Below are 23,970 nucleotides of genomic sequence, written 5' to 3'. Positions count from 1 at the left end.
TAGGCGGGGTTTTATGGGATTTGTTTTTTTTTCAGACCAGTATAATAATTGTGGTTTAAAAACTAATAAGTTTAAATATGACAGATTCACTTATTTAGAATATTGATCTAGCTGATCTTGCTAGCTAGGTCTGACCTAGGAACAAAAACAAACTTTGCCTTCATGGCAAAACTTCATGTTTTCATGAAAATATTCCAATTTGCAACCCTTTTTTACAGAGTGGCGCAGTTTGCCCAGTGGCGCTTTTTTATAGTGGCGCAGCCTTTTTTTACAGAGTGGCATTGAAGCATTGTTTTAAATAGTTTTGTCCCTTCGTGCAACACTTTAATAGTAGCATTGTTGATCTTCTTGGAGATGATACAGGGTCAGTCCCTTCTGAATAGTTGTAAGTATTGTCACCAAAATAAGATCAAGTTTGGAGCCCTAATTTGTAGGTAAATTAGGTTGTTTTCAGCGACAGATTAAGAGCTTAATGCAGCATAGGCAAGCATCTAAACCTAACGTGCTTCTGATTCAACTGTCTGCACATTCTAAACAATACGATTCTCTTTTATTCTTGTCTAGGGAAAATCTAAAAAATAGTCTAGACTCGTGGAAATCACTAGAAACCGAACAAGACCTAAGAAAAGACCCGAGGACATCCGAACTTTCGGGGAGGCAGGAATTCCTAAAATAGAATCAACTGCGTCAGAATCCATTTTTAGGTGTCAGGTTTCAAGAATGGTTTAAGCGAATTCCATAAAAATCGTTACCTTACTTGATAAGAGGCTGAGTTAGCACACCCGAAGTTAGTGAATAGGCTTAATTTTATCTAGGAAAAAAGCTTCGTCTCTCCAGCCCTAGCGTGATACAAAAATCAACAGTTGAATTAGCTTTGTAAAGGCATCATGGCCTTTTTTTTACAGAGATTATATCTTCTTGGCCTTTATCTTTTAGGCCTATGTCAAAATATTGAGGCCTATGCCAAAATAGTGAAATGTTTTTAAGATCTTCTATGTAGTTTACAGATTTTGAAAAAAAAAATGTTGCTGCTGTCAGTTTATCAGTTGAATTTTCTTGGCTAAAGTATGCTTGAGATCGATTTTCATGATATCGATATAGATATTTGATATCGATTTTCTTGAATTTTCCTATAAAATGAATGTCAAGAATGATCTTCCTGCATTTGGAATTCCGTTGCGAACTAACTACTATATAGTAGTTAGTATTAGTTAGCATATAGTTATAGTAATTCTATAGTTGCTATATTGACAGATTCTTACTCTTTTTCATAAGCATAGCTTTATTTAATGGATTCCTGAATCGGCTTTCAGTTTAATTCGTGCTGTTGTTATTCTCTAAACTAAATGAAGGATTCTTTCCAGATAGGCTAAAAGAAAAAATCCTACCTCTTACTAACCTGAGACAACTCGGGAACATCAAATCCACATCTGCTTCCCATTACCTTGTTTTTCTTATTGAATCAACTGGAAAGATTCTGGAAAAACCTAATTGCTGGCTAAATTTAATTTCCGTTGACTTTCAAAAAGCATTTGACCTTGTTAATCACAATATTTTAGTTGAGAAACTTGTAACTCATTTCAATATTGGCTCTTTCCTGGTTAAAATGGTTGCCTCCTTTTTATGAAATAGATCACAGGTAGTCAAGTATCAGAAACATTATTCCAGTCCCCTCCCTTTCCCCAATGGAGTACCCCAAGGTATTCTCCTAGGTCCCCTCCTGTTCTCTGTTATGATAAATGGCCTCGCTAAGGGATTTCCCGAAAGATAGAAATTTGTGGATGACCTAACGGTTGTTGAAACCTGCTACAGAAACTTAGTAAGCAACCATACGAGCATCCTCAATGATATTGCAGAAGACGCTGCGGACTTAGACATGAGAGCAAATCCCTCTAAATCAATGACAATGCCAATATGTTTCCTTAAAACCTCACCCCTTTTCCTCAACCCTACCCCACTCCACCGATATTTCTGTGTCTTCCTTTAAATTACTTGGGGTTACAATTTCCTCTTATTTAAAGTGGGATATCCACGTTAAAGATATCGTCCATATAGCTAATGCATCCATGTCTCTCCTTAAGCTCTTGAATAAATTTAAACCCCCCCCCCCCATCCCATTCTTTAAGGATCTATACCTCTTTTGTGCGCCCGCATCTTGAATATGCTTGTCCAATTTGGCATCCTGGCATCTCCCGAGATGAATCAGAAAAATTTAAATCCATTCAAAAAAGAGGCCTGAGAATAATACTTAAAGAAGGTAAGGTACCATACTCACTCCTTCTAAAAAAGGCCAAGCTGGAAACTCTTGAGCACAGGAGAGAAACGCTGTGCCTCCGTTTTTCAAAAATGCAATAATAAACCCTCGCACGGAAAACATTTTCCCCAAAAGACACTCCCCATCCACACACCACCTACCTCGTACTGTTTCTGAACCCGTTCCTATCTTGTCCCTCATCCGTTACTTTACCTCGAGGTATAAAAAAAACCTTTGCCTCCTTCATTACTGATAAAATAAACCACTAGTTCTCCCTTTTTTTTTTCTTCGATACTGGCGATACCCAAATTTTATAGTCGTTTGATTCTTTTCTTCCATCCCCCTTTTTATATTTTCTATTAAACCTTTTTAAAGCATATTTTATTCCACTCCTTTTTTAGCTGTTTTTTTTTTATCTTTTTAACTTTCTGACATTTTTCCGCTTAATAATTTTGACTAGTGAATAGTTTTGCCATTCTGATATTATTATTTTTGGCATAGTTTTTGCCATTTTTTTACTTGTTGTGCTTTTTTTCTGATTTTTTTTTTGGTTGTATAACTCCAAAATGCGAATTCGGTCCTTCGGACTAGTGACAGACATTAAAAAAAAAAAAATCTTTTCTTTATCTTTAAATCTGCATATAATACTAATGGAACAAAAATAAGTATTACCACATTACATTCACAATGAGTCCCGACGCAAATTAGCGTACTTGAGACGCCCACTCCCCCCCCAAAAAACAACTATTATTCCGCTTCCTTGGAAAAAATCCCTTAATCCTCTCCCCCCCCCCCTAAAAAATTAATTAGCCATTCTAAAATTAATGTGTAAACAGTAGTTATGTATAATAATTATAATATTAAGAACGGGGAGCTATATGATTCTGCAAAGAGTATAGGTAACTTATTAGACTGAAAACTGGCGCTAGTGTTAAAAAAAACTATCAACGCCATCTAGCATCTGGCGATACTTGGCATTTTTTCAAGCTTAATGATTGTTTTCCTGTCAGAAATTGAGCTCAGACACTTATTATATCTAAATTTTACCAGTTACACCAATTAATTTCTGTATTCTTATTATTACACTAAAAAAATGTCAAATGCCACCACATGTTAGACGGCGCTAATAGTTTTATTCGAAACTAGCGGCAGTTCCCACTCTTATAAGTTACCCATACTCTTTGAGACTGTGTAAAGAAGCATTACTTACAAAAAACTTTGGAAGAAATAGAATTCCGGCTTCCCATGCTTGGATTGTTAAATTCCCTGCTTTATTCCTCATTCCCCAGGCTGCTTTTGAAACATTCGCTGAGCTAAGGATAAACCAAAGGGCTTTTGAACCATCTGATGAGATTCTACTATAAGACTTAATGTGGGGCATAGCTTTGGTTCGAAATCGGGTATCACTTTTCCAATGGCTGAAATGTAAAAAGGTACTTAAGGGTTTCATCGTTCTAAATATACAAGAATCCATTAACAAAGTTTAAGAGTTTCAGCATCTTAATTCTTATAATGGTTACTTGCGTTTCTTCAACGTGATAACATAACCAGTAGAAAAAAAATGAACAACTACATCTAGGTAATAAAAAGCAAATAAAAAATAGTGGCATTTAGGATGTTTTAGGCCTCACCCTAAAATGCCTCATTAGGACTCGTTTGGTTCTGTTTGGTCTCGTTAGGCACTGTTACGCATCACGTCAGCTTGCACAAAAGCGATTACTGAACATACACTGAACAGATTGAGTCTCGTACATAGAGATACGAAAAATGACAAACAAAAGCCTCATATTAATAATGTCATTCGCCTCATAGTAAGGATGTCATCATATTAATGATGTCATACCAAAAGCCTCATATTAATGATGTCATTCGCCAACGTCGAAGGAAATATCTATGTCATGTTCAGAATGGGGGACCATAGAACTCCAAAGGCAACCTTCCAGTGGTAGCCTACTGAGACAAGTAAGAGATGTTATCTTAAGAATAAACTATGCCACACATGCCAGTCAGATAAGGGTTTTCTTAAGACGTTTCTGCAACCCAAGTCGAAAGTTATACTTGCGGAAGCAGGATACTGTAGAAATCAGACTACTTGTCGGTGCCATAGGTGCTCCTGGAGGCATAGGAAAGGTGAGAGGCAATTGAAGGCGGGTCGAGGATTATTACAAAAGTTTCCCAAAATATTAGGAAACAAAACAAAAGTGACGAGAGGGGTTGAATAAAAAAAACAAGCCAGAATCGAGTTTTCCAAGAAATTAAGGATATATGTTTACGGGAGATGGATAGAAAGCTCTCCTAGCTTTAGGGGAGTTCTCTCTAATAAAGGGCTCTCTCTAATTCCTCTCCTAACTTCAGATTTTTCTTTTTAACTGATCTCCTCACCACTGAAAAACTACACTTACAACCCCCCCCCCCAGGTTCGGACGAGTGCGTACCTATGAATTCAGAAATTCGCGCGAGGAGATTAACATAGAAAGATAGAAAAAATTGTGACCTATTTGAAGGAAAAAAAACGTGATGTGTATTTTTGCTGTAAATCAAATCTTACGGTCAGTTACAGATTTTCTAAAAGCAAATGTCTCAGTTTTCAGTTGAAAGATAAATAGAAAACCATTAAATAAAAAAACAACATACTAATAAGTGTTTCCACAAAATTATTTTGCTGTTACTAGAAAGCAAAAATGGCAAAAAAGACAATACAGTTGTAATGCATTTGATATCCAAAACAAGTCTTTTAGCAATGAGATTAAAGTTAATAGGTTGTGAGAAAAACTGTTAATTGCGGCAGTCAATATAACAATGTTTAAACAATGTTTTTAACACGTAGCAGTAGAAATACTTGCAAAATATTTGGTTTCAATTAAAAAAAAAGTAATATCTACTTAAAAAACAAAACAGCAAAAAAAGCCGAAGAAGCTCAAAGATTTCTTGAGCTCAAAGTTCTTGTAATAGATTTGGCAATTAGCCCTTTTACTTTGCCCTTTTACTTAGCCCTTTTATTTTGTTATACTAAATTTTATTGTTGTTTGAAGACAAACAATTTTATTAAAATAGCTGAAAACAGAAACGGTTTCGGAAACCAGCACAATGTGACAATAAACAGCCACCGTGGTAAGTAAAAAAATCTGGATAAAACCACCGTGGTAAGTAAAAAAATCTGGATAAAACCACCGTGGTAAGTCAAAAAATATTCTGAATTTATACACAACGCACGGATTGTTTATGAACTGTGTTTTGGTTGCTAGTAGAGTTAACTAATACACTCCTTAGAATGCCAACCAGGGCCTTATCCAGGATTTTTTCGGGGGGGGGGGTCGTGGATCCCAGCACGAAATCCTTGTATAATTTAAAATTGGTGGCGTACAGAAGATTATAAAAGAGTAAAGGAACGCCAAAAAGACTCAAATAAATAAATAAAATAAAAACGACTTCTTTGAATGCCTGTTTGTGAGAATGATAATAGCCTATTTGTAATAGCTTATTTATAGCCTATAAAAGAATATTTTTATCGACGCAGAGGCAGAAACTTGTACTTATTTCCAAAATACTTTTTGCAGCCCGGAAAAAAACAAGAGAACCCGATCACTCACCTATTTGACTTTTTTTTCTGAGCAACATGAAACCCAAATACCAAAACGAAACTTGAGTCTCATCAGAATCTAGATTTGGATACCCAATGTGCAGCACCAGATCCTAGCATGATACCACCTTATCATTTAAAATTTGCCTGAGCCCAAAATAAGCATATTTATTACACCAATTCTTACAGAATGTAAGTTATCTATTTGTTCCGAGCAAGCAAAATTTCTTGCTGCGTTTAAATCCTTTTTAACTTAATTAGTTAAATTTTTAATTAGTCTTGCTGTGGAGAGATGGAAGGTGCTATGATTTTCTTTGACACGCTTGTCATTACAGGCCTTTTTACAAACGCCTATTGACCGTAGAGAAAGCACAGCACCATATTGGATTAGATACCCCAGCTTATCATCATCATCAGCAATTTGAAATAGAACGAAAGTGAATATTTTAAAACATCTCGATCAGTGAAAAAGAAATATGATTGTTTCAATTGGTTAAGTGGAAACTTTCACAACATTTATATTTGAAAAAACTAGCAACAAATTGAGAATTCGATTTTTATGAAAAAGAACTCCATATGTGGTTACACAGTTCCTGCCGGTAGAACGCACTAAATTAAAGTAAAAAGGAACATGAGTGAAAATTTTGCAAAAAAAAACCTTTTGCAAAAAAAAAAAATTTGCAAAAGAAAATTTTGCAAAAAAAAACACATGACTTCAAACAGTTTAAGAAGGTGTAGCTTTCGTTCGAAGGTATAGTTGTCTTTGGGAATCAACAGATTTTTAATGTTTGAGACGAAACGCGTTAGCGACAAAACGACAAACACGTTACCGAGTATCGACAATTCTGATTAAATAGTTTTTATTATCTATTTTCAGGGTTCGAAGTGACAGCAATAAGTAAAATCTTGAAACAACCTAAACATTTCATAATTTAGAAACAATATTTCATAATGGCTAGGGGGGTACCTTCTGGGGGGCAAAACTTTTTTTATACTGATGTTTTTGGTAATTTAAAGCAAATTATACGAAGGAAATCCTTTAAGAAAGTCATTGATTAAAATCAACTGGATGGGGGAGGGCAACTGGAGGGGACGATAGTGTCTTGTAGCATTTTTAACCCCCCATGATTTTGAATAAATCTTTTTTAGGGGCAGTTTAATTGAAGAATTCCCCTTCATCGTATTTTCATAGAAAAAAAAAAATGAAAAAAAAGGAGGACAACTGCTATTCCTCTTCTAATTTTCATAAATTGACGCCACTTTCTTCAAAAGTTAATTCTGTCAACAACTAACATCTTCCATTTTCTATATTATTGAAAAACTTCTTTAGAGCATTTCTAACAATTTTAGCATATTTTTAGTACATATCTGACCTACTTGAGGTAGTCCGTCAGCCATGTCTGATTGGAATGAGTTTTCCTGGAATATGGTAGACAACCCCCGCCAGCCAAACCATGTATACTTGACTTCACATCAGAGTAGCTTGGATAAATCTAAATTATAAGACATTATCCCCATTGATTGCATAAAACCACAAACATACGTAGAGAGAGGTGGAGCTCAAGGCCCACCTCCATCTGAAATCCTAAATTTTGGTGAATTTCTGAGCAATTTTAATTCAAATAATCAAATAAATTTTTGTTTTTATCATTCCCCCCTCCCGACAGTTTTTTATTATTAGGTCCCTCCCCTACAAAACATTCCTGTGCACGTAGCTGCAACAAGCCTATCGACGATAACCTCCCCAATGCTGAAGACAAAAGATCTTCCGCTGATAATCTGAACATCGTATCATCCTTCTCTGGACATCAGCCTAGTTCGAAGTTGAACTTTCTAGTTGTCGTCCGCACCTTCTGATACTGGGAGAGATCCAGCGCCACACATCATGAGAGACTCGACCTTCGTCCGTGCACACCATGTGGCTCCAGTAGCCACATTTATTGGCCACAAGTGGCTGTTTCGCTTTGTTCAGAAATAGGAGTGTTCGTAATCTTGGCGGACAATTTCAAGTATTCCAATGATGAATAAATTACAGTTTTTCTTAAACCCTTGGATTCGTTTATCGAGCTGCTTAGTTAACGCCCATGATTCACTTCCATATATATTACTGAGAGGACGTTATTATTCAAAATCTGGAGCTTCAGTTTCACGGAGCAGGCTAGATGGAGTAGAGATATTCGTTGTCTCCTTCAGAGAGGTTCCCCGGATACCTTCTGCTTACTTACTTTGGCATTCCCCTCCCAACAGACACATAAGGCGACAATGATGCCTCTCTAAGATGACCTCTCCAATGTTGCAGACTAAAGATCTTCCAATGACGATCTGCACAGAGCAGCCACCTTTTCCAGATATCGGCCTACCAATACTTTTTGCTGTCCACGCATTCCTAGCCATCATAATCACGATCTGTCATGTTGAAAGTTAAGCTACTCATATTTTAGTGTTGTGTCAACTTTTGACTGAATATTGCTCAGTAATACTTAAAAAAGTACCTTACTTCCTACAGATTGTAGTGTAGGGACTACAATCCCCACCTATTATTATAGTTAGTTCTTCAATCTTTCTGAATTGCTTGACATTGCTTCTACCTTGCTTGAAAGTAGCCTTTTTCTTCCGATCATTGGAGGTGCTCATTGGATCATTATGATCATTGGAGGTGTATTCCTGGATGAGCCCCTCATGAAGAGGAAACCTTCTAGGGGTGAATCAGAACATTTTGGGAAGGGGGGCGACTACAACTGATAAGTACACACTGCTGAAAAATGGTTTCGGTTCATAGAGGACCCTTCCTCACGTTCAAATTACAAAAAAAAAGATACCTAAAGGGGCTGAGACAAGTGCAACTTGATGTACCCGAAAATATTTGCCAGAAACCATTTATGACACTCAGCTGAAACCAGCTGTGAACCACCTGGTCACATTGTCAGCATCCACCTGACAATATGACCTAAGATTGTTTTTTAAGATTGATTAAAAAAAAAAATTTCAAAAAAGTAAGTTTTTCAAAGAAAAGCAAAGAGCTCCATTAAACAAAAAATGAGCAAAAATAAAATCAAATAATCTACCAAGCGTGAAACTACCACAAATCAGCATCGATAAATAAATGAAACCCAAAACGAACAGAAATTACAATAAATAACCGAGTCAAACTAAAAACGAGCAGAAATTAACATAAGTTGGGCTCAAAACCCCTATGCCTTTCCAAGGCCAGAACAAAATTTGCACTTTCCTGCAAAAAATATAAATGTCTTTACTTTTATAACTTTATAGGACGACAACTGCGGCAGGGCGTAAGATCGAGGTCTATGGACAACGGCCTCTACAAAGGGCTGCCTCGACCCTTTCGGGGTACCAGCAAGACTGGGGACCTTGCGGTCAACTCTATTCCCACTTGAGGAGTGGCGCCCCTCGAGGAAATTATAGCCTAATAAACGACACAGTATTAGCACGGCATTCTGATTAATGGACAGTTCTTCTTAGCTTGGTATGTTTTGACAGGTGTCTTCGGGTTAAATAACCGCTTCCTATCTAATTTATCTGTTATGGATTACCTCCCCGTAGTAGTATAATATTTGTAGGCATGGATATGTAACGAGTTAGAGATAATAGACTTGAGATTGGCTTTGCAGGATTCCGACTCTTGTTGATAGAAGAGCATCGCCAAGTGCTGAAAACCATGTTGTGACCAAGATGGGCCCAGGATTGCACAAAGCCCCCATTCGTGGAGGTCCCAGAGACTTCTTGCTGTCCGGTTCTAAGCCGGCTTAAGCACTTCGGTGTAGACTTGAGATGATATGTGATCCCCGTCCTGCACTGGTATCCGGGATCATCGCTTTTCCTGAGGCGAAAATAATTTCAATCATTTAAAGAACATAGAAATTGCAAAATGGAATGTTACGACGTTAAAATAAGACCATCATTTAGACATTTTGACTGACAAATTCAGACGAATCGAGCTGGATCTATTAGGAGTTTTAGAATCTCATACACTAGGGGTAGGAAGTATGAAATTAGGTGATATAGGATTTGTTTACTCAGGTAGCAAGGATGGGGTACATAGATAGGGAGTAGGGCTCATGATGAATAAGGAACCTGCTAAGTCTTGTTGAGGCTGGGAAGGTATTAATAATAGAATACTAATTGCTCATTTTATGACTAAAAAGTTCAGAGTATCAGTTATAGAAGTATATGCCCCTGTAGAATCGACTGACGGAGATACTAGTGACTCAGATGAATTTTACTTACAGTTCAGAACCAAATAGACAGGGTTCCAGGTAGAAATATGATGTTTTATGATGTTGGTGTAGGAAAAGAAAACAGAAATGGATACAGACTTTTGCAATTTTGTGGGTATAACAATCTAGTTATAACCAATACGGTTTTTGGTCATAAAATGGCTCATAACTTGACATGGTATTCACGTGATGGTAAGACAGAAAACCTTATTGATTATGTTATTGTAAACCGAAGACTAGCAGGATCAATACAAGATACTAGGGTATATAGGAGTGCCGTTATTGATGTTAAGAGTAAAGATCACCATTTAGTAGTGTCAAGGGTTAATTTAAAGCTGGAGTATCGGAAAGGTAACACCTTCCGGGAAGTTATGATGTTGGTAGACTCCAGGATAAGAATTTGAGAGAAACATTTCAGGAACAGTTGAATACTAAACTTCCGAGTTTAAAATTTGATAATGTGGAAGATGGCTGGAATAATTTTAGAAAAATAATTTGTGAAGTTGCTGAAGGTGTATTAGGGAAGAAAGCTAGAACTGCAGCTAAGAATATTAGTGAAAAAGCTTTATGCTTAATAGAAAGGAGAAAGGACTTGTACAAGAATTATCTGAGTGATAGATCGTATGAAAAGAAAAGAAATTCTAAAGAAAGTGGAGAAACCATTAAAATATGAACTAAGGAGCTGTGAAATAGAGGCCATTGATAAAATTTCCCGAGGATCTGGAAGATGCAGCTAGACGGCATAATAGTAAAATATTGTACTGGCATGCTAACAAAATGAGAGGGAGTAGTCAATGCGAACTTGGCCCAGTTAAAGATAGGAACAGGGCCGCAAATAGCGATAAGGAAAAAACTAAAGAGAGATGGGCCGATCATTTTGAGAATTTGCTTAGCCGAGATAGAGTTGAAGGAAGAGATATAAAGGAAAATGAAAAAGTTTTTGATACCTTGGATGTGAAGGAAGATTTGTTTTGTGAGGAGGAATTAGCGACAGTACTAAAAAGACTAAAAAATAATAAGGCTCCAGGTGCTGATAGGGTGGTAAATGAGTTTCTTAAATATGGTGGCTCTGAGGTTAGAAATAAGTTACTGAAGATTATGAATAGGATTTTTGAAAAAGGGGAAGTACCTAACGATTTTAGGAAAACCTTAATTAAGCCACTTTATAAGAAAGGTGATAAAAGTGAGTGTGGTAATTATCGAGGGATTAGTCTAGTCTCTGTAGGCAGCAAATTACATAGGAATAGAACACTTTTTAGACTGAGAGATACTGTAGACAAACTTATAAGAGAGGAACATTGTGGCTTTAGAAAGGATATTTAATGTATTGACCAATCTTTCACTTTTAGGCTAACCATTAAGAAGTGTTTGAGGTTTCAAACACCTTTGGTCCTCAGTTTTATAGATTATGAGCAAGCGTTCGATTCTGTTGATAGAAGAGCATTAGTAAAGGTTTTATCCTTGTATGGTATACCAGACAAATACATTAAAGTGATAACTGTCATTCACGAGAAAAACACTGCTGCGCTTAAGGTGGGAAATGATGAAAGCAGCTGGTTCTGTATAAAATTAGGAATTAAATATGCTATTATTCTCTTCCCCTTTTTCTAGATAATTTTGATTGATTTTGTCTTAAGGAGCACAGGAAAGGCAATGGTAGACTATGGAATTAAATAGAGAGGAAAAAGTCTCGTGGAACCAGATGTTGCTTACGATTTAAGCATCCAGGATGAAAATGTGGGCAAAATGAAGGAAGTTTTTGAGGTTTTGCACGCTTAGGGTGCCAGGATAGGTTTGAAAATTAATGTTAAAAAGACTAAGTCACTAAGGCAAGGAATAGGTGAAGATGAAAAGGTGAAGTTGGGTAATGAAAAGATTGATCAGGTGGACAGCTTCACTTACCTTGGTAGTATTATTAGTAAAGATGGTTGGAGCGGTGAAGTTGTCAAAAGTAGAATAGCCAAGGCTCAGGGTGTTTTTTCACAATTCAAAAAAGGTTGGAAGAATAGGAAGATAAGTTTCCAAACCAAAATTAGAATATTAGAAGCTACAGTGATGACAGTGGTCAAATATGGCTCTGAAGCATGGGCGCTTTTAAAGAAGGCCGAAGATTAGCTAAATGTTTTCCAGAAAAAATACGTAAAGATTATTCTGGGTACCGAGCTGACTGATCATAATTCAATCAATAGGCTATTCCAAAAAATTAGTTCAATACCGATCTCTATGTCTATAATGAAAGAAAGGATGAGGTGGTTAGGGGACGTTGTGCGGATGAAGGATGACAAATTGCCGAAGATTGTTCTTTTCAGCCAACCGTCTAGGGCTAAACGGAAAGCAGGTCGTCCTCGTATGGGGTGGGAGCACGTCATAAAGAAAGATCTAAGGGAAATGGGAACTTCATGGGCGGGCGTAAAAACGGAGGCTTTGAATAGATTGGGATGGAGGAAGAGCGTGCGTAGCTGTGTTGGCCTCAGGCGGCTTGGTGCTGCGGTGAGTTGTTAGTAGTAGTAGTAGTAGTATTTTGATTTCTAAATATCAGTATATGTATATTAAACTGACAATGCACATTCATTTGTATTTTTTTCAGTAAAAAGCAAATTTTGTCCTCAAATCCTTTTCACCATTAAAAAGGGCACTAGCCCTTTGAATTTCCAATCGAATGAGCCCTTTTCAAGTTTCTACGACAAAGATTTCAATAAAAACCTTATATGGTCCCAGGGCATAATTTATCACCCTTGCCCTGAAGACTGTGGGGGGGAGTGTCCTGCTCAAAGGTATAATTTCCTGAACTTTAAACTGCGTGGAATAAAATGGCTATCTCAAAATTTTTATTAGATGAGTTTGGAGAAATGGATGGCGCTCAAAGAGCGTTAGGTGTCTTTTAAATGATTTCGACAATTAGAAGGAGTAGTGGCCATTTAAACTTCTAATTGAATGAGCTCTTTTTGAAGTTTCTACGACAGTGTGCTCAGTAAAAACCTTATATGCCCCAAGGGCATAGCTCCAACACCTTACCCCGAGAGCTGTGGGGGAGGGGGGGGGTTGTCATCCTCAAAGACCTAATTTCGATAGCCTTCAAAGACATTTAATGGAATGGATATATCAGAATTTTTATTGTATGTTTTTGGGGAAGAGCTGGGCGGAAGAGGGGGGTTAGTTGCCCTCCGATCACTTTCGACTATTAAAAAGGGCAATTTCAATATCCAATCAAATGAGCCCTTTTTGAAATTTCTAAAACAACTTTCTATATAAACCTTATATGCCCACAGGGCATAACTTACAACCCTTGCACTGAGGGCTCTGAGGGAGTTATCATCCTAAAAGACCTAATTTCCAGAACTTTCAGCTACGTTGAACAAAATGGATATCTCAAAATCTTAACTGGATGTGTTTGGGGAAATGGTGGGCGTGAGAGGGGCGTTAGTCGCTCTCCAATCCTTTTCAACTATCAAAAAAGGCAGTAGCCCTTTCAATTTCCAATTGAATGAGCCCTTTTGAAGTTTCTACGACAACACTTTCAATAAAAACCTTATATACCCCCAGGGCATAACTTACAACCCTTGCCCTGAGTGCGGTGAGGGGGAGGGGAAGTCATCCTTAAATTTTGATTGGATGTATTTGGGGAAAAGGTGGGCGTGAGCGGGGGGTTAACTTACAAACCTTGCCCTGAGGGCTGTGGGAGGGGGACGTTATCATCCTCAAAGACCTAATTTACTGAACTTAAAACTAAGTGGAACAAAATGGATATCTCAAAATATTGATTGGATGTGTGTGGGGAAAAGGTGGGCGTGAGAGGGGGGTTAGTTGCCCTCCAATTACTCTCGACTATTAAAAAGGTCACTAGCCCTTCTAATTTCCTATCGAATGAGCTTTTTTTTGAAGTTTCTACGACAGTGCTTTCTATAAAAACCATATATGCCCCCAGGGCAAAACTTACAACACTTCCCCTGAGGGACCTGGGGGAAGTGTCCTCCTCAAAAACATAATTTCTATCGGGAAATCAGCTACGCTGAACAAAATGGCTATCTCAAAATTTTGATTGGATGTGTTTGGGGAAAGGTTGGGCGTGAAAGGGGTGTTAGTTGCCATCCAATAACTTTCGACTATTAAAAAGGGCACAAGCCACTCCAATTTGCAATTGAATGAGCCCTTTTCGAAATTTTTACGACAACTTCTTCTATACGAAGTGCCCTGCTCTAAAGGAAAAAAAATAATAAATAGATTCGTCTTTCTGGCTATATTTAGAATTAAAAGCATATTGAACAGCCATTACGAAAGCCAAGACGACTGGCTTGATCAGGATATGATCAGATATTGATCAATATCTGAGGAAATAAGGGGATAACAAAACAACATAGATCACCAGTATACTTAAAAAGAGACATCATAAAAATTAGGGATTAAAAATAACATTTTTATCTGTCTGTCATTTGCAATGTTGGCCACTCCCCCGGCACTATTTCACAACAGTTTTATATAAATTGGAAGAATTCTCTAAGTAACAAGGCCATATCCAGGGGACAGGTTAGGGGGTTCAACATCCCCCCCCAAAAAAAATGTTGTCCGACTCATAAAAACGTAATAAAAATACATAAAACACATTTTAGAAACGTTTTAAAAGTTTTTTCCGCACCATTCTGTTCCTTTTTTTTCTAATAAATCCAATTCTCTCTCTCTAACATGATTGAATGACCTGAGCATAATGACATGGGAGGGGAATGAACGAATTTTCATCCTAGAAATTTTCATCAATTATAGAACAAATTATATAATGAACCCTTGTAGTATAACTAATATAAATAATAAAAAGAAAGAAAACATCTTACCAATTCCACCAGGTGTGAGTTTACTAAGCCTAGTTTGGGTCCCTGGCTACCAGCTGTGCTCAATGCAGTGGCGAATTCTCCTTGAAACCAAGCTTTTGGTTGTGGACCAAGAGATCCAATAGATGAGCATTGGGCCACTATCTTCCAGTTTTCTGTAAAGTTAAGCCAAATTTGATATCCGGACTTTGTCTAAGATTTCATTGGTTTTATTATTGCTTTTCAGCATACTTACATACAAACAACAAACCAATAAACGAAGTCCTGGCAAATAGAAGCGGTTAGCCGTACAACCAGCCTGCTTTGAAAAGTTGAGAATATGATAAATCAGTCAATTTTTATGTACAGGTTTCAGCATTAATGTGAACAAAGACTTTGTTGACATTTTTGCGAGCATTAATGTGAACCACGACTTTGATGACATTTTGTGATTGCTGATATATCAATACAACAATCCCATCTCAGGGATGCTTGTGTCTTTTAGTACAAGCATCAACTGAAGCATATATATACTATTACTACTACTAACAACGCATTGTAGCATGAAGGCAACAGAAGCCAACACAGCTATGAACGCTCCTCCTCCATCACAGTCTATTCAAATCCTTCCTCTTTACACCCTCCCGAGAAGATCCTATTTCCCTTAAATCTTTCCTTATGACATCTTTCCGCCCCAACCGGGGACGACCTGCTTTTCGTTTGGCCGACAAGGACAATCTGTCATCCTTCATCCGCAGAGCGTGCCCTAACCATCTCAATCTTTCTCTTACTATAGCCCTAGAAAGTGAGATTGAGCAGCACTTTTTTTACAGCCCACTGTTTGAAATACGGCCAGTCAGTCGGGTACCCAAAGGAATCCGTAGACCATTTCTCTGGAAAACATCTAGCAAATCTAGTTCCGTTTTTTGGAGCGCCCATGCTTCAGAACCATACTTGACCACTATCATCACTGTAGCTTCCTATTTTTTATCCAAGCTGGAAGATAGCTTCCACTCATCTTCCTATTCTTCCAATTTTTTATCCAATATGAGAAAAAAAATCTGGGCCTTGGCTATTCTATTTTTTAACATCTTCAATACAGCCACCGTTTTACTTATTAAATAAAAAATAAGCTTTTTCAACTGAAAGTAAAGAGCAACATCAAAAGAGAAATTATTACGTATATGAGGGGATCGTGACCCACTCTTTATGCTAAAGTTCGATTTTTTTTTTCTTTTTTTTTGTTCAGCTTATTTAAGAATGACTCCTGAATGGCAAAGGCCGTTTCATTAGAATTAAAAGTTCTAAAAAAAACTAGCGCAAAGAGCGATGAAGGGGCCCATTTGGAGGTGGTTCGACTCTGACTGAGCCTACAGAGTCACACCACTCTCCCCTGTCCTAAATGAAATAATCAGCGACCTGGACAATATCATTTTAACTTGAACAAACTAAACGTTAAAATGAGAATTCCATTTATATTAAATTCCATAACAATTAAACGTTCAAATGGGGATAAGTCCATTTATTAGACAGTGAAAACAAATAAAAACGTCTGGATTTATTGACGACACATACAGAGATCGTCATCAGCAGAAATACTCAGCAGAATTCATCATCAGTCCGTATTTCTGCTGATGACGATCGCTGTATATGTGATCGAAATATCCAAACTTTAGTATCTGTTTTCACTGTCTTATAAATGGACTTATCCCCATTTGAACGTTTAATTGTTCATCATAGAAAGGCAGTAAGGTTTGAAAAAAAAACTATCTTTCTATCTACTTAAAAAAAAATCTAAAAAAACCATCTATCTAAAAACAACTATTTGTTTATCTATTTTCAAAATAATCTAAAAACCCATAATTAACCGACGGAATAGTTGATATAATGGCACATTATTAAAAAAAAAAAATGACGAAAAGTCAAATAAAATTAAATAAAATTATCTAGTCGAAAGATGAATGTGTATAAATATTGCTTTTACTTATTAGGTCATATACGGTTATTATATGATTATTAATAAAAACAAAACTTTCCGAAAAATAAGTTTTTCAAAGAAAAGTAAAGGCCATTTTAAACTTAAGCTCAGCAGATACAAATACCTGTTAAAATTCAAACTGAAAACCACCATAAATTACTATTAAAGAATAAATGAAACCCAAAACGAACAGAAATTAAATAAACAATCATAGGAAAAAAACATACAGCAAGTAACAATATAAATGAATAAATAGATCTTAAAGCGAGTAATGCTTAGATTAAATATGAAAATCAAGCTTAAAACGAAAAAAAAAATATTTTCCTATTGAAGTATAAATGAAACTTAAAACGAAAAGAAATTAAACAAACAATAAATGCAAACAAACATACAATAGATATTAATGTAAATGAATAAATAAATTCTAAAACTAGTGAAACTTAAATTGAATATGCAAATCGAACTTGAAACGGAAAAAAATCACACCAAACAAGAGTTTGGGTATCGCCACCTTCTCTCACTGTAAAAGTTAAAACCTACTGCGTCATTGGCGCTTTACTGAAAACCAATTTTAAAACAAATATTGTCTTTTGTACTTAACATTGAAAATGAACACTACAATTACAGTAAAATTTTGAACTGATGAGCTTTCAGAAATTAATATCATTATACACAAAATATTCAGTTTAATTTATTAGTTCTTTCTAAAGTTGTTCAAGACGAATATAGTTGCACTAAAAACAAGAGTTTGGATACTGCCCCCTTCCTTAACTGTTAATAAAAACATTGATGTATGTTGTTTATTCATTTACATTAATATATATTGTATGTTTGTTTGTTTCAGTTTGTTTGTTTCACGAGAACTTTCAGTTTCCAGTCAAATGAACCATCTCCGAAGTTTACACAAGCCTCCCTTCCATAAAAACGATATATACCTCCAGAGCATTACTTACAGCGCCTGCCTCTGGGCCATGGGGGGTTGCATCGACACAGGAGTTTTTCTTATCTGACCCTTGAATTATTTTTAATGAAATGGCTGTTTTAAAAACTTTATCGGATAGGCAAGGGGATACAAGGGTGGGTGGGGGGGGGGGGCGTTGCTACTTGCCCTCAGATATCTTTTGAATCTTAAAAAGTGAAGTAGAACTTTCAATTTCCAATCAAATGAACCCTCTCTGAAGTTTATACGAGCATCCCTTTCATAAGAACCATACATGCCCCCAGGACAACACTTACAACACCTACCCCCTGGGCCCTGGGGGGTTGTGTTGACACCGGAGTTTTTGTTATCTAGTTTTTGAACAATTAAAAAAAAACTGGTTATCTCAAAGTTTGTAGCGGATGGGTTTGGGGAAAAAGGGCGTGGGGGGGGGGGCAAGTTGCCCTTAAATCTCTTGATTCTTAAAAAGTGAACTAGAACTTTCAGTTTCCAATCAAATTAACCCTCTCTGAAGTTTATACGAGTATCCCTTTCATAAGAACCATTCATGCCCCACGGCATAACTTACAACGCCTGCCGCCGTGCCCTGGGGGTTGTGTCGCCACCTGAGTTTTTGTTATCTGACTTTTGAACAATTTTTAACTTAATGGCTATCTCAAAATTTTTATCGGATGCATTCGGGAAAAAAGGGGCGTAGGGGGAGGGGGGCTAGTTACCCTCTAATCTCTTTTGACTCTTAAAAACTGAACTAAAACCTTCAGTTACCAGTAAAATTAGCCTTCTATAAAGTTTTTACGAGCATCCCTTCTATAGGAGCGACATTTCACCCCAGGGCATAACTTAAAATGCCTGCCCTCAGGGTTTGGGGGAATGTTTCGACACTGGAGTTTTCATTGTATGATCTTCGATCTACTTTTAAAAAAATAGGTATCTCAAAATCCTTATTGGATGTTTTTGGGGCAAAGGAGCGTGGGAGGACTAGTTGCCCACCAATCTCTTTTGATTCTCACAAACTGAACTAGAACTTTCAATTTCCAATCATCTGAGTCCTCTCTGAAGTTTGTACGAGCAGCCCTTCCATAAGAACCATATATTCCCCCAGGGCATAACTTACAACGCCTGCCGCCGTGCCCTGAGGGGTTGTGTCGACACCTGAGTTTTTGTTATCTGACTTTTGAACAATTTCTAACTTAATGGCTAACTCAAAATTTTTATCTGATGCATTCGGGAAAAAAGGGCCGTGGAGGTGGGGGGGTAGCTAGGTGTCCTCCAATCTCTTTTGACTCTTAAAAAGTGAACTACAACTTTCAATTTCCAATCAACTGAGCACTCTCTGTATTTTATACGAATATTCCGTCCATAAGACCCATATATACCCCCAGGGCATAACTCATAACCCTTGCCCTGAAGACCTTGGGGGAGTGCCCTGCTCAAAGATATAATTTCCAGACCTTTCAACTACGTTGAACAAAATGGCTATCTCAAAATATTAATTGGATGTGTTTGGGGAAATGGTGGGTGTGGAAGGGGTTTTAGTTGCCTTACAATCACTTTCGACTATTAAAAAGGGCACTAGCCATTTAAACTTTCAATCGAATGAGCTCTTTTTTAAGTTTCTACGACAACACTTTCTATAAAAACCTTATATGCCCCCAGGGCATAACTTACAACCCTAGCCCTGAGGGCTGGGGGGTTGCCATACTCAAAGACCTAATTTCCAAAACTTTAAACTACGTTGAAACAAATGGTCGTATCACCATTTTGACTGAATGTGTTCAGGAGCATGATGGATGTGAGAGGGGGTTAGTTTTTATCCAATTCCTTTTGAGTGTTAAAATGGCTACCGGTCCATTGAATTTTCGGTTGAAGGAGTCCTTTTTGAAGTTTCTACGACAAAGCTTTCTATAAAAAGCTTATATGCCCCCAGGGCATACCTTACAACCCTTGCCCTGATGGCTGTGGGGGAGTGTCTTCCTCAAAAACATAATTTCTATCTGAAAATCAATTACGTAGAACCAAATGGCTATCTCGAAATTTTGATTGGATGTGTCTGGGGAAATTGTGGGCGTGGAAGGGTTGCTCTTTGCCTCCTAATCACTCTTGATCCTTAAAAAGGGCACTAGAACTCTCGATTTCCAATCGAATGAGCCCCCTTTGAAATTTTTACGACGAACCCTTCCATATAAAGTGCCTCTGGGAAAAAATAAATAAATAATAAAACTTTGGAGCGGTATGGCTTTTACTATAGGCAACGCTATAGCGTTGCCTCTGATAATGTCATTCATCAAGCTTGCACACAAAATGCAGTTTTTTTTTGTGTCAAAATTGATTCTATTTTAAAAACTATTTTATTTTAATTCCAAAAGGCACAAGATGTAGTAATTTCCTTTAAAATGATGCATTATACAGCTCTCTATGATTTTCCAGTGCCCAGCTAACTGAGGAGAAAAAAAAACGGAAAGAAAACAAGATGCCTGATGTGGAGAATATCGTGGTTTCAGCCACTTTTCTTGATTTTTATGCCAATATATTTTCCCTATTGTTCAAGCCAAGTGAAGGTAAGTTTTCTGTATAGAGGTTTTGTACAAGGCAGTTCTAATAGTGTACTTTCATATTCATTTTTGTACATTTTGTTTATATTCAATTTTGTTATATTAATTTTATATTCGTTATTATGAGTCGGACAAACATTTCGGGGGAGGGGGGTTCAAACCCTCTGGATACGTCCTTGAATGTTATTAATTTCCTTTAAAATGAGCCATTGAACAACTCTCTAAGATGTTCCAGTGCCAAGCTATCTATGGAATATAAAGTTTAAAAACAACTTTACCACGAACTGTTTGATTGCTTCAAAAATCAAATATCTTTAAAAAGACAGCAGTATGAAAAGAGATCAAAAATACAGTCTTTAGTGGAAAAATTTATCCTTTTTTAAAAATAATTTGTTGTAGTCACAAAAAGTTTTTAACCCAATTAATTTGCTTTCAAATGAGGTATTGAACAACTTTGTATGATGTCCCAGTGCCAAGCTATCTGTGGAAAAGAAGAAAGAAAAAAAGTGCCGGTTGTGGAGAATAGCGTGGTTAAAGTAAATTTTCTTGATTTTCAAGCCAATTTATTTTCTTTGTTATTAAAGCCAAAGAACGGTAAGTTTGCTATATAAAAGTTTTGGACAAGGCGGTTCTAATAGTGTACTTTTTTTTTATCTGAATCTTTTTTTAGGAGTTATGGGTTTTTATATTTCTTAACATTGGACGTGATCGTCTCTTACTAGGTTGCTAGCTACCGCTGCAACCCGGATCACGTAGCCAACTAAGTTCAATGTGTGCAATGGTTTGTTATTCCAATAATCGTCTTTTAATGTAAATTCAAAAATCAAATATCTTTGAAAAGACTGCAGTATGAAAAGACATCAAAAATGCAGTTTTTAGTGGAAAAACTTATTCTATTTTAGAAATAATTTATTTTTGTTACAAAAGATTTTTAACCCAATTAATTTTCTTTAAAATGAGCCATTGAACAACTCTCTACGATGTTCCAGTGCCAAGCTATGTGTGGAAAAGAAAAAAAGAAAAAAAATATGCCGTTTAGGCAGAATGTTGTAGTAGCTGCCACTTTTCTTGATTTTCAAGCCAATACGTTTCCCTTGCTGTTCAAGCCAAGGGACAGAAAGTTTCCACTACAGGGGTTTGGGACAGGGCGGTTGTAATGGTGTACTTTTTGTTTTGATCTGAGTCTTTTTTAAGGAGTTATGGGTTTTTATATTTCTTAACATTGGCCGTGATCGTCTCTTACTAGGTTGCTAGCTACCGCTGCAACCCGGATTGCTAGCTACCGCTGCAACCCGGATCAAGCCAATATGTTTTCCCTTGCTGTTAAAATCAAATGACAGAAAGTTTCCCATGTAGGGATTTTGGACAAGGCAGTTCTAATGGTATACTTTTTGTTTTGATCTGACTTTTTTTTTTTTTAGGAGTTATGGGTTTTTATATTTCTTAACATTGGACGTGGTCGTCTCTTACTAGGTTGCTAGTTACCGCTGCCTACTAATGATCAGCTAAATCGGTCCTTTATGTAAGCTTAATAAATCAAATATCTTTGAGAAGACTGCATTATGAAAAGACAAGTGATAAAAGTATCATATGTATCAAATTGTTAATTTTACAACTTTAATTAGTGACGTTATAGTCAAAGTGGAAAGCACGATCGGCCTTTAACCGCAAGTTGGGTGGCTCAAAGCCACCTGGGATCATTTTCTATAATTTGTAATTCAGCTATCAATAAAACCATTTCATTACTATATTATTAACAAGTGTAGGCAAGAGTTCTTTCTTTATTATAAAACTGTTTGATAATTGCTAGCTAACGCAGCAACCTGGATTGCCTATACAATGTTAGTAAGGGCAAGAGTTCATTCTTTATTATATATTATTACTGCTACATAAACTGCAATTGCTCCTTCCAAAATTAATATATGAATTTTTTAAGAAGTACGCCTCTGTATGTTCACTGTGTTGTCTAGAATTTTCCATTGCATCTATAAACTGATCCAATGCTGCCAGTCCATAGCTTGGAAGCTTTTCTTTAAACTGACAACATTTTTTTGGATATTACTATGAAGTTTTGCCAGAGCATTTCTAGCCAACTTATGAACAGCAGCCGCTTTTTTAAAGAGAATTTTAATCTGTAACTTTGAATATTTTTAATAATCCTGGTAAAACATTTGTAAAATTTTTCTCAACTTACGAAGATCAGCATGCATTTTTGCCATATTCTTGGACTTCTGAATGTAATTTTTCACTTTTTCCTTATGCGCTCTTTGGTAAAGCCTCGCAGAGGTTTTGATTTTTTCATTATAGCTTTTGTCATTTTTTCATTATAGATTTTGTTTTATATATATTTTTGTTAATTACAAAAGCACATAGGTGTGACAAATTCCTGATGTTAGAATAGCGTACGCTACTGCAGTGTTATAGAAAAATGCAGTTTTTCGTAAACAAATTGATTTATTTAAAAAATAACTTTTTTAGTTACAAAAGGTTTTTTCCCCATCAATTTCTTTTGAAATGAGCCATTAAACATCTCTCTACGATATTCCACAGCCCCACTATCTGCAGAATAATATATGCAGAATAATATATACTGTAAAAAAAATATACTGTATAATATACTGCAGAATATACTGTAGCTGCCACTTTTCTTAATTTTCAAGCCAGTATATTTCCCTTGTTGTTCAAGCCAAGAGACGGTAAGTTTCCTATATAGGGGTTTCGGACAAGGCCGCTCTAATTATTAAGGTTTTATAGAAAAGGTTATATTTGTAATGATTGCAAATTTTCGTTTTTGGGACTTCCTACTGACATAATATAACTGGTTGCGTTCAAACCTGTAAATTTAATCCAACAGCAAGTTGTTTTTATTTAACAAAAAAAAATAATTTCAAAGTTCTGAGGTATTTTTCTAGTTTTAATTAAAACATTAAAATTATTTCTCAGGCACCATAAATTTTTTTGCAGTTTACATACAAAAATTAGCGATTCTGAACTGAACTTAAAAATTTTTTTTTAATTTTTTTCGTGTATTAATAAGACATTGCTTATACTTAAATACATCATAAACCATTTTTATCACAAGTAATGACCAGAGCAGGTAGGCACAACGGAAGTGTTAAACCCAGATGTGGATAGACCAAAACCTCATCGAAGCTCGCTGGGTCAAAAACCTAGCGAACTTTGGTTAGGTTTAAATTCACTGACCTCTGAAGCGGCTCATGATAATGAACATACTTCTCGATACGCCTGGTCTGTTAAATACCTTTGCTTTTCTCTTTTCAGGATGCTATCTCTGCTTTTGTCTAATACTGTCTTTTTAACTTACGTATAGCTTGCTTGGATGAAACCATATTACTGTTTCAGCTTAGTATTCTTACGGCTTCTTAAATTAATTATAAAAAAAGCTAATTTATAAATTTTCAGGTATTTTTCTAGTTTAAATTAAAAGATTAAAATAATTACTCAGATACCATAGACATTTTTGCAGTTTATAAGTTTAGCGATTCTGAACTGAAAACTAAAATAAAATAATTAATTTTTTTCAATTTTTGCGTCACATGACTCATAACGTCATGTCTGGTTATTAGCATACAATCGATCTTATATATTACGTTACGTCCCTTGTTATG

The 23,970-nt window shown here is 36.3% G+C and overlaps 1 protein-coding gene across 2 annotated transcripts in view; it reads right to left on the bottom strand.

Moving 5' to 3' along the window:
• Positions 1-23,970, bottom strand: part of gkt (tyrosyl-DNA phosphodiesterase glaikit) — a 112,426-nt gene that overhangs the window by 1,667 nt on the left and 86,789 nt on the right. For both annotated transcript variants that reach the window (XM_089103523.1, XM_089103525.1), the window contains exons 7-9: positions 14,896-15,047; positions 7,212-7,327; positions 3,465-3,672 (exon numbers count right to left, since the gene is read on the bottom strand). In XM_089103523.1, the coding sequence (XP_088959649.1) occupies positions 3,465-3,672; positions 7,212-7,327; positions 14,896-15,047 (476 nt within the window). The remainder of the gene's footprint in view (positions 1-3,464; positions 3,673-7,211; positions 7,328-14,895; positions 15,048-23,970) is intronic.

The sequence above is a fragment of the Artemia sp. Qi Xiang Cuo genome, chromosome 17, assembly GCF_049724085.1.
Source record: "Artemia sp. Qi Xiang Cuo chromosome 17, ASM4972408v1, whole genome shotgun sequence".
Lineage (NCBI taxonomy): Eukaryota > Metazoa > Arthropoda > Branchiopoda > Anostraca > Artemiidae > Artemia > Artemia sp. Qi Xiang Cuo.
The sequence above is the reverse complement of the archived record's forward strand: the minus strand, read 5'-3'. Positions and strand labels throughout refer to the sequence as shown.